General features: G+C 30.3%; 1 protein-coding gene across 1 annotated transcript; it reads right to left on the reverse strand.

The window, feature by feature from the left end:
• Nucleotides 1-474: 474 nt before the first annotated feature.
• Nucleotides 475-8,321, reverse strand: LOC145750019 (uncharacterized). Its single transcript, XM_082565926.1, has 9 exons — nt 4,772-8,321; nt 3,818-3,915; nt 3,619-3,710; nt 3,218-3,260; nt 2,240-2,376; nt 1,755-2,160; nt 1,480-1,590; nt 1,255-1,363; nt 475-862 (listed from the first exon to the last, which is right to left on the reverse strand). The coding sequence occupies exons 1-9, from the start codon at nt 8,253-8,255 to the stop codon at nt 813-815; spliced, it is 4,530 nt and encodes a 1,509-aa protein (XP_082422052.1). The 5' UTR covers nt 8,256-8,321; the 3' UTR covers nt 475-812.
• Between the last annotated feature and the right edge of the window lie 3,857 nt (nt 8,322-12,178).

The following is a 12,178-nucleotide window of genomic DNA, read 5'->3' on the forward strand; positions in this document are numbered from 1 at the left end:
CACAAAAATAGTTTTGTTTACAATACTAACGTTTTTTTTATATTATAATAAAAAATGAAACCTTATTCCAAGATATTTACTCATAGTACTTTGAATATGTCTTAGCATAATTCATCCGTTTTTGCTGCGAAAGATATGTTGTAAATATACTTTAAAATTAGGTAAGATAAAATTTTAATTTTTTTATATTTTAGTGAGCTTGTCATTGCTATGTCATTTATTAACTAATGATTTAGTTAAAAGCTTTTTACCGTTACTGCATTTACCAAAAGAATGACAGGTTTTCTTCTTTATTTTTACAGTTTCATGTAACTGACATGAACAATCTATTATGATATTACACTTACTAGGTTATATAAGTAGATTAAGTATAAGCAAAATAAAATACAAAAGAACACAAAATTGCAAAAAAACGAAGCATAATTTTGAATAATTGGATATTTACAAAAAAAAATTAATAATAACGTTAAGGGTTACAACGATGTTTAATTAAAACAGCAATAGCTAAATAATAAAGGTAATATTGTTAATTAGAATTAATATTTTAGCAAACAATTACATTATGTTATCCTAAAATAATAATTAAAATATTGTTAAATACATTTTTGGTATTGGAATTTTATTTTTTTAAGTTAACTTATTTCATAACAAACGCAATTGCTATAAAAAAGACCAATAAATATAATTTTTAATCACGAAAAATTTAGGCAAAAATTTGGCGCATTATAGCATGATCGTGTATCTTATTCTAATCCAATTTTTTAATCATGATTTAAAATTATTTTTTTTTTAATTTAAAAATTATAAAATTTTTAATCACTCCATTCATCTTCACTATCTTCTGCCTCACTTGAATCCGAATCTGAAAAAAAATTCCAATCAATAATTTAAATAGAGAAATATTTTAACTTTAACTTTTAACTACAAAATTTGGCTAAATCAAAATTTACAACAGGTTGTTAATTAAAAACATAACACGTTTTATAATAAAAAAATTAATTATCGGTCTCAATAAAATTGTTTTTACGATAAAAATTTTTTTTAAATTAAATGTAATTATTAAACTTTTAAATACAAAAATTTAGATTACAATCTCAATAGAACACTTGATAAAAAAACTGATCTAAGGTATTGTTTTAATTTTGTTTATAAATATTTACACAAACTGTCCTTTAAAGCAATCTGATTCTAATTTTATTGATATTTAGAGTTAATTACTAACTTAAAATAAACCAAAAGATAAAATTTATTTACCTGTATGAATATCCTTAGCTCTGTTATGCAAAGCACGAGCAAGCGCTCCAGCAAGACCAACATCCTCTTCTTGAGGAGGAGCTTGTTTCTCAACTTGATCTTGAGACACCTTAAAAGATGAGCAACCAAGTTAATATGTGCCAGAAATTCCAAAAGTTTTAAATTCCTCCAAAAATTTAAAGATCCGAAAAAGGTCTTGAAACTTGTTTTAAACATGAAACAAACCTTATTTAGAGCAGCTCCCTTTCTAATTGCATCCAGAAGAGCTCCTCTGCCACCTCCACCACTACTGGGTGGTGGAGGATCATTTCGTTCTTCTGGAGCCTTTAACTGTTTCTAAACAAATTTTAAAACAAGATAAATTTTTACATTGTAAAAAATTCAACCTAAGACTTTTTTGATTTTTTATAAGAGAAACTCTTCATGAGCTTTCTTAATAAAAAAAAAAAAAACATTTTTAAAATAAAAAAAAAAAACATTTTTAAAATATAACAAATTACCCCTTGATGAATCTGTGAAAGCAGAGCTCCTCTTCCACCACCACCTGAGGGCAATGTTGGAGGGGGTGGCATCGCCCCTGACCCCCCTGAGAGAGTTGGTGGGGGTGGCATTGCAGAAAGTGTAGGCGGAGGTGGTATTCCACTCATCGATGGTGGTGGGGGTGGCTGGTACTGTTGTTGGGGCCTAGACTGGGGTTTGTGATGACTTTGTGGTGGTGGCGGGGGTGGGGCTCCACCTGATTGACGTTGAGGTGGAGGAGGTGGTCCCTCACGACGATTATCATGGCGCTTGGATTGAGGAGCTGGTGGTGGGTAATTGTTGCCACGTGTTGGGGGAGGAGGGGGAAGTGACCCCCTTCCACCTCTAGTAGGGGGAGGTGGGGGTGGTGCCCTCGTGCTGCGATCCCTAAATAATGGTAAATAAAATTCAATGAATTTTCAACATATTTATAAAATGACAAAATGCTAAAATAAAAGGAACATACTTTTTAACGGCTTCTAGACCTCCTTGTTTCTCAATAAAGTCATAAATAAATTGAGCTTTCTCCTTGTCCTCCATGTCCTTTTCTGTGACTCCAGCTTGGGCAAATAAATCTTTCACATCTGGATCCATGTTGTTCATCTGTAAAATAAAATTTGTTATAAAATAAATTCAAAGTTTTTGAATTTTTTAAAGTAATAAGAGCTTGAACAGACTTTAATTTAAATAAATGACTAAAAATGGTTCTTTTGATATTTTTTGTTCAAAATACAAAGCCAATATTTACAATTTTTTTAAATTAGTGACTAAACTAAAATATTACGGGGAAGTTATGATAACTAACTAAAAATAAATTACTAATTTTGTTAATTTTGATAGCTCACATGTTTTAAAGACGGTGTTTCATAAATAAATTTTGACATAGTTAATAGAAAAATATCAAAGCCTAATCCAGTATCCATTTTAACAATTTTCCCTTATTTTAATTAACTAAAGTTTTCTAAATAACTCAAATTTAACTACACCTAATATTTGTAACTAATAAACTTAATCACATTAACCAAGCATTATTAAAATATTTCACAATTTGTCCAATTTTAACAACCACTGAATTTAATTAACAGTTATTCTAAAAAAAATTTCCCTTAATAATATAAATGAATGTGCTTAATCATGCAGTTAACATTGAAAAAGGGATTAATGGCATATGCTTAATATGAATCTTAATCCTATTTATTTTTTTTACTTTAACACACAACTAAATTTGATATAATTATTATGTAATTTTATAGAAAATAGTTGTTTTAATTTTTATTTAACTGTGAAGGTTATAATAAAAGAGGTTTTTCTTTAACTTTTTAAATCATTATTTTTTTAAGTTTAATTAAAAAAAAATTTTTTTTTAATTTGTTCTGAAAAAAATATCATTTTTTCATGTTTTAATGCCTTATTCGCTAAATAAAAAAAAAATAAAAATACTTACATCAAAACCTTTGTTTGGGTCCCAGCCAACATGACCAACATGTCTAAAAAAATTTTAAATTTGGTTTAGAAAGAAATATTTAATCTATTAAAAAAACACATAAAACAATTAAAGTTAGCGATAAATTTTGCATAAAATGGCATTTTGTTTAGCAGCAAATACAAACACAACAACAAATACTAATTAATCAACTTAAGTATCCAATTTAGTGCTGATTGAAGACATGATAGTGCAAATTGCTGACAACATTTAATTGTTATCAAAAACAAATACATGACACCAAATTTGTTCACACAAATAACTATCTTTTAAAAATGTGCAAAAATATTTTTTTTAAAGAATTTTATCCAAAATTTAATTTTAGCAACTAAAAAGAGACAAAAAAATTATTAACAACTTACTGAAATCCTGATGGATTGCTAATGTCAGTCTTAGAAAGTTTCTTTTTCTTATTTTTTCCCTTTTTCTTGTCCTTTTTATTTTCAACCACAGGCTTAACAAAAAACAAAAATTAAAAACAAAAAAAATTTCTAATTACTAATTCCTTCAAAAATTCTACACAATTGCATTTTTAATTAAAAAATAGTTGAGGACATGTACCTTTGGTGGTTGTTTGTTATCAACAACAGTTCGGTTTATTACAGGTCTGGGTGCAGAATTATAACTTGGTGCATTGCTGGGCGGGACATGGTTTTGACCTAAAATATAGATTTTAATTTTTTCAATAACTCAAATATTAAACTAAAATTGCTATATATATATATTTTTTTTTTTATTCTACAGATAAGGCGTAATAGCTTAAACTTAAATACTGTTATGTTTATATATGTTAAGTCATTTAAAAAAAATAAAAAGAAAGACATGTAGTAAATGTTTACACCATAACACATTAACAAATGGTAAATCCATATTTGTATAAACACATAAAAGTCTATTTCCTAGACTTTAGCAATAAAAAAACTTTAGAAACTCATAGATTAGTAATTCACCAGTTAACTACAAAGTTAGTTTTATATATTTTCTCACCAGCATGCTGCCTTAGTTATTAGCTATTAAACATTGCTTACAAAAAAAAAACAGTGTTTAGAACAAGAAAAATAAAAGTCTCCCCGATATAGTTTAGTGGTGGTAATATAAAGCATAGAAAGGGAATAAGTTAAAGCACCGCCATAAATTGTCATGCTCTTGGGCATTTTTTATACCTGGAGATTGCAAAGGCCTTGGCGAGGTGGGTGTTCGAACAGATGGAGCTCTACCTACTTTTGCTGTTTACGCATAAAAAAGAAATTGATGGACTAACATTTCGTGATAGGGTTCAATAAAATATGTTTATTAGGTTTTAAAAAATAAGTTTAAAATAGAAAAAATGTTTGTAGCATAACATAATAGTTTAATGAATAAACCAAAAAACCAGACAAATCGACAATTTATTTCACTAACAAACAACAACATCAACAGAAAATCGAAATATACAAACAAAATAAGCCCCCATAATATAAGACAACCTAAACATTTAAGAACTCTACAAATCTTCCATTAAAAAGTTAAGCTTACCTAAAAATTGTGATTTTGATTTGCTTCGTTTTAAAACTTTACTCATATTAGACAATAAGGTATCCCCCATGCTTTTTTTTGTAGTTTCGCTCGATAATTTTTCCCTACTCTCAAACATCTCTCGAATTTTTCCAACTTTTTGAATCGAATCATTGTTGATAAATGATGACATAAGCTCGAGGCTTTCATTCTTCATCGTAAAAACTTTGTCAATATTCAACTGAAACTCAGCATGAGGATGCTGCATTCTGTCAGTAAGCGGCACCGAAACATCAAAAACTGATTTCGTTTTGCGACTCTTTCGCATTTTCGGAGCTTTAGTATCCGAGCTGTCACTCTCAAAAAATTTCCGCCGATCAGTTAGAGGTGTCCCGAATGGCGACAATGTTACGTAACTTGAAAGACTTGAAGTCCCACTGCTGCATCTGCTAAGTGTTTCAGAGTCTTGCTTGTTAGCATGTTTTTTTGGCGTCCAGAAAGAATTTGATCTTAATTTCATAGCACTGTTGTTAGCGTTAGCATTGATAAGCAAAGCTTTTCCATGATTTGGGCTGCTAGATGACAAGTTTTTTGTCGCATTTCGAAATTTAGCTAAATAGGATGAATTTGATACACCATTTTGTTGTTGTTTATTTGGAGAAGATTGATTAAAATTAGAAAATGTATTTGCCCGGTTTATCATCGATTGATGGCTGTGTTTTTTAGAATTCATTTTTGCAGTGTTTATAACTAACCCATTGCTGTGTATTGGATTAGGGGATTTTTTAGGGGTCACAATATTACGTTTGGGCAAAGGTGGGGTCTGGTAAAAAGAGTCATAACTAACATAATCATCATCAGACTCAACTAGATCCCCACTCTTATCAATATTTAGTTTGTTGTTGCATTTTCCATTTTCATAAATATCTCCACTAGCAATACACATTGCAGCTTGCAATGAAGACTGATTTTTAGAATTGTTTTTATTAACAAGGTTTGTTCTATTAGTCATGTTGATTTTGTTTTCAGGAGACTGGGGGGTAACAACAATATGTGGCACTGTACTGTTTTTACAAATCTCGTCAACACTTGGGGGCAGTATGTGTCTTTGCGGCAAAGGACTGCCTAATATTTTTTCCATATTGTTTAACAACCATGAATCTTTTGTGTTTTTTGTTTTCAATTTTTCGTGAGTGGAATTTTTATGAAGCGGTGATGAAAATTCAGGTGGGGGGCTGGGAAAAGCAAATATGTCATCAGGTTCTAGGCCATTTGAAGAGACCCTAACCACTGGAGAAGGCAGTGCAAACACATCTTCATTATAAACATAATCGTCACATGTCGTCAAAAATTTTCTATCAAATTGCGAGTAATCTTCACCTAGACTGGAAGTCCTTTTTTCAAGTGATTTATATTTAATTGACTCTGTTTTAAGAGAAACAGATAATGGCGTAGAGGACAAAGGTGATTTTTGGTTTTCCATGTTTTTCCTAAGGAGTTTAGACAGTCTAGCAGGACTGGCAACAGTGTGATATTGCCTATATGGAAGTGATACGTGTCTTTGTGACTTAAAACTGCTCAGATTCCTGCTGCTATGCGACGAGCTGAGCGTAGAATTGGACAACGATAAATTGCGTTTTCGTATGATGTCATTCTCACGTAAGTTAATATTATTGCTCAAATCGATCAAGCTACCTTCGTGTTGTGTGACGTCACTATAATTTGACCCAATCGACGAACCGGACAGCTGTTGAACAAGGTTATTATGCTCAATCCCGCTGTTTCTTGACCGCCTTCCGGTTTGATCCAGAACGGCAAGTCGCATTTTTAAGCTGGCCCTAGGGTCGGATTTCCTATTTTCGGACTTTGACTTTAGGTATTTTTCGTAACCGTCCCAAACAAGTTTTTCTGGTGATTTCTTAGTGTTTTTAGACATTTTTTCGCGGTTTTCAGTGTGTTGTTTCTCGGCTTCAACCATGCCAAAACTAGTCGTCGGTTCCGCGTAATTGTTGCACTCAGTAGGCTCATTAGCACCAATCATGATATCAATGTCTGTGATAGTGTCTGGCTCCATGCTCTTTCGAACACTGTTTGTAGAGTAAGCACCGCTTCGTTTTATTGACCTGCGTAGGAACGACCATTGGGTCTGACTTTTGCTGGGCGATCTGCGCAGTAAACTGCGGTAATCGAGGCACAGGTTGTCCATGTTGTCTTCCTTGTCGTACCACTTTTTAATTGGTGTTGACCGTTTCTCGTTGGACAAAGACGACGTATCATCGCTATATTTTGAACTTAAATCGCTGTATACGTCACTCGTTGAATATTCGTTGCTGTTCGACGTAGCCCGACTTTCCTGGCTTTTTACAGGTGTTGAAATAGGCTTATCCCATACGGCGTATATACTAGCACGTTCGAATATACTTTCATCGTGTCGAGGGTCCAACGTTTTTGACTTAGATTCGGGGTTGTTATCTCTAGATGCTGCTCTTTTTGCCGACAACCTATACGCTTCCATGGCTCTCTTGTAATGCTTCCATTGCTTTACCGTGTTACTGGTACAAGTGTCTGCGTAGCCTACGCTGTCCTCGTCCGTGTCTGTTTTGAGACTACGGTTGCTTAGCAACGACGAGCACCGTGACCTAGGGGAAGCCGAGGGAACAAAAGTGGTTTGGCCTCGGTTTCGAATCATATCGTAATTTAGAGTCTGGCATCGCGAGCGATCGATACTGTGGATTGGCGTGGATTGATAACTGGAGGTTTTACTAGTAGGCTCGTGTGATTGCTGTTGTGGTTTGTTGTTTAACTCTGGTGTTACAACTCCGTTTCGATTTTGAACCTTCGAAAGTAATGCTAAGCTTGTTAACGATAGGTCGACTGATTTTCGGCTCGGGCTTTTGATTTCTTTCGTTGTGTTAGGAACGTTTTCGAACAAATGAACGATCTGTGAAACGCCGTACTTGGCCGTTTGCTTGTTGATCGATAATTTACTGGAACGACGCCGAGACCATCTATTCGACATGGTGGGATATCTTTCTAGGGTATTTTTACCAAAAGAGTGAGTATTCTTAACACTATTACTGTTTGAAAGTAAAGGGGGCTTTTTTGCCATTTTAATAGAACTTCGCCTATAATCGTCATACGATTTTTCTGCTGTTGTATTATAGTTTATATCCTCAATGTGTAGACGTTCGTATAGGGAAGTCGTAATTCTGTTCGTAACGATTACGGGTATTTCAACAGAGGTCGGAAAAAACGGCTTCGTTCTGCGGGGATTGACGACCTGTTTTCCCGCGTTTGTGTTCCGTCTGCTTCGTATATCGCTGTTATCCAAGGCATCGTCGATATCGGACAAACTATAATCCGATCCTGTTTTATCGTCATTATCTATACTCGAATTGTCGTCGTTAAAAATATTCTCATAGTCGTTGTTTGTTGAATATCCCATTGTCTTGCGTAGGTTTAAATCCTTGTTATTGTAACTTCGTTGTAAAACAGAGGCAGACATTTTAGCGGATTAAAAATTGTATTTACCGAAGTAAAATCATATTTTATTTGACATATATATATATTTAAAAACCTGTACATAAGCAATACAAATTATTTAATTAAAAAATCTATAAAATTACGAATTACTAACACACCATTGTTGTAGCCAAAACCAAATAAGTTCATTAAAAACTGCGCCATGTAAAGTGCGGGACACCCAGGTTAAGTACCTGATAGAACGCAATTTTTCACGCGCACATTTTCACAACAAAATTTAAGGAAATTAAAGTGTTACCTTCGAATCATTAATTGTTCTAACACGAAAAAAAAAACATATTTAAAACAAAAACTAAATACAAAAATCTTTAAAATTTTGTCACGTTTTTCTGTTGTATGACAAAAAAAATAAATTGCGTGTAAATGACGTCATACAAACGTTTGCGGCCTTATTCTAAGTAAACATACTATTCCTTATTTAGTTATAATTTCTAAATATTTTATTAAAAAAATGTCAAAAAATAACTAACCTAGAAAAAAAATTTGTAACATTTTTTAATTAAAAAAAACTTTCAATATTTACGTACAATCTATATTTTACAACATTATTATTTACCAAATAAAAAAACCTAACTGACTTAAGAGTTCGCAGCACAATTCTGTTCTGACTATAGAAGATATTTTGATAGATATATAAAATGTATTACTTAGATGCAAACTGCATTCAATAAATTATAAATCCTATTGAATACAAATAACATGGACAATTTGATATAGTGCATTTGATACAATATATGACGCACTTGTGCCAATGAATGTATAGAAACAAAAATGAACTATCGTAATATATACATTAAATTAAAATCTAAATATAAATAAAACTAAAATCTTATTTTTTCAAAAGATTTTCAAACATATTAAATCTAAAATTAAATAAGAGAAACTACAAATACAATTAAAAAAAATTTTTTTTATTAAATTTATTTTCTATGATTGAATTTAAATTTATGTCTAATTTTTATTAAATCTTATAATGTGAACTTCTCTATAACTTCGACTTGAACTGTGATTCATTATAGCTTCCTAAAATCTGTTCTTTTTAAAAATAGAAATTAAAAACCATTTTGTAGAAGATATTTAAGAAGTCCAATAATTTATGAAGTTTTCTCTAGTTTGGTTTTCGAATGGTGTTATGACTTCATTATTGTTAAAACAAAAAGTACTTCCAAATTTTGACCAAATTTTTCGCTTATAAACTAAACTTTTTAAGTCAACCCATATCACCTTTCCATGTTAATATTTACATTATTAAAACTTTAAATCAACCAAAAAAAATGAACTAAAATCCATATTTTTTTTCGCTATATTTGCTATCGTTACGTAATGACAGACCTTTAAAACAGGGTTAGCGGGGACAGAATATTAATACGAAATCAGACAAAACACTAATTACTTTATCTTCACATGACGTAACAATATCCGATTGTTTTAGAATCGAAGAAATTTCTGTGTGCATAAAAGCATTTGTAATTAATTATCTGACGTCGAGAATAAGACATACACGTAGTATATCTATATTTTAAAAAATAATAATTAATTCAATATTAATTTTGAAAACAGGTCTACTAAAAGTTTACGGTTTAATATATAACTTGTTAACTTTACGGTCCTTACGGTTTATTTAAAAATATATTTAAATATAACTTTATGCCTTCACATGTATTTAATGACGGGTTATTATTTTAAAAATCTTACTTCTAGGGTTTTTGTACCTTTTTATTTTTCGGTCTAAATTTTGATTTTAAAACATAAATTTGAGTGAAAAAATTAATCAAAAAATTTGCCTTTTTCGTGTTTTTATAGAAATGCATTATCTATACAAGACAAACGCTATCTATTACGTCTGTAGTATATCCTATGTTCAATATTCTAATTTAAAACCTCAATGACTAATACAAACATATAGAAAACATTATTTAACTTGCGAAAATGAACACGTACATCAATGACCATTCAAAATCTGACGACTTTTTTGACGACAATTAAAACAAAACACTTCCTAAATAATTAACTGTTTTGTCCACAACAAAATTTTCATAAACGAGGAAATACAAACTTTAGACTTAAGTTAAGTCAAAATCCTAAAACTTAATTCGACGTGTGATTTATAAACTCGGTCAGTTTATTGAATTATAAAAAAAAACGTACAAAAATAATTTTCTTAAAAAAGTATTTTTAGATATTACAAATGATAATTACTGATATCCAAAATTAATGGTAATTAATTCATTAGCAGAATCTAAAAATACAAAATCTAAAGCCAAACAAGTTTTTATGTTTTAAAAATATACCAAATTTCGACAAAAAATTGAATTTTTTTTCGACATTTTCTGGGAATTGTAATTATCCAGATTCGAGTAATTACTAAATTGTTGAAAAAAAATTTGGCATTTTTCCCATTTTAACAAATTACCGCAATATAATTGTTTTAAACGAAACGTATTGCAGTGGTAAAAAAAGTAATAAAATGTAGGAAATTTCAGTAATCAACACACGCGTAGATGTAACCACAAATTCATGTAAACGGATATTTCTAACAAAGCGTGGAATTTTTTTGGTAAAGTGAATAAAGGCTACTTATGTAGCTTATCCTCTCTGGGTCGCCTGTAGTTTACAATTTGCAAATACTCATTACTATTACGGTTCTTAACAATTTTCCCATTAATTTTAAAACATACATACATTGTTTAACACTATAACATGCTCTAAATATATATACCCTGACCTCAGGTCTATAATTAATATATGCCTAACAATAGGTAAATGTTTATGCATAATTTTTCTATCTTTTTAACAAATATATAGTACAACATAGAAAAATTAAAACATAATGTAAAAAGCTACCTTTCTCTTTATTTTATATGCCCTCTTACTAAACCAAAAATTCCTAGATTCAAAAAGTCGCGTTTTTAAATTTTAACGCTAACGAACAAAAACCAAGTCACAAAAATGCCACAATAATAGCTCCGGAAACAATTGACCAATCAGATCGGAGTGATTGTTCGACGTCACGATACGACAACGTTGAAACGGATGTAGGAACGATGGCGTTGTGCTTTTATTATTCACGATTGAATAATGTTAAGATTTAAAAAAAAATGTTTATTTTGAAATCAGTGAATTGGCAGTTTTATGTAAGTTATTAAAAGGAATTTTAAATAAATGCATACCAAATAGGTAAAAAGGTGTAAAAAAAGGCAAGATTAATCCCAAATTAATTTTTTTTGGAAATACTAGGTATTTTTTAAACTTAATACATTAAAAAAATTAATATATTTTTTAATATCAACGAAGTTTAAAATTTGTACTAACATACACATAAAAACGTCATAATTGAATAATTCATTTAAATAAAAATCAACTAATTATTGATGGATATCAAATTCGTCGTAATAAAAATAAACGTGTTAATATAACGCGATCGAAAAATAAAAATGTTAAAAATATCAAAAATCTTTTATACTCCAGACTTTCAGATATGACATTTAAGAACGTCAGCATGCTGACAAATAATAAATTAGATCCATAATTAAAAATACGAATACTGCATATGTATTGGTTATCTATGTTTACTACAGGTTTATTTTTTGGTTTACAGGTTTATTTTTTTGGTTTATTAAATATGTAGTATAGTCAAATAGAGTTTTTTAGGTAAAATTAAATTTTTTACAGTTAAAAAAAAAAGGTTATATATTCTGTATTAATGTACCGAATATGTGATAATATTGTATTTAAAAATCAAACCATGGTCAAAACTAAAAAAAATTTTAGGACCTAAATGCTGCTAATAACAGCATTCTTCAAGACACCAGAAAAATTGTTATACAGTTTTTTGTTTAATTTGGAAAGATTTGGGCGTGTTCTGTGTTTAAGTAAGACTAGCGT

The sequence above is a fragment of the Corella eumyota genome, chromosome 4 (assembly GCF_963082875.1).
Source record: "Corella eumyota chromosome 4, kaCorEumy4.1, whole genome shotgun sequence".
NCBI classification, from domain to species: domain Eukaryota; kingdom Metazoa; phylum Chordata; class Ascidiacea; order Phlebobranchia; family Corellidae; genus Corella; species Corella eumyota.

Excerpts from the sequence above, each read along its gene's own strand:
- LOC145750019 (XM_082565926.1), bottom strand. The coding sequence starts at position 8,255 with ATGTCTGCCTCTGTTTTACAACGAAGTTACAATAACAAGGATTTAAAC. Across the intron at positions 2,377-3,217 it reads ACCCAAACAAAGGTTTTGAT|ATGAACAACATGGATCCAGA; the intron begins GTAAGTATTTTT and ends TTTATTTTACAG. Across the intron at positions 2,161-2,239 it reads GGTCTAGAAGCCGTTAAAAA|GGATCGCAGCACGAGGGCAC; the intron begins GTATGTTCCTTT and ends ACCATTATTTAG.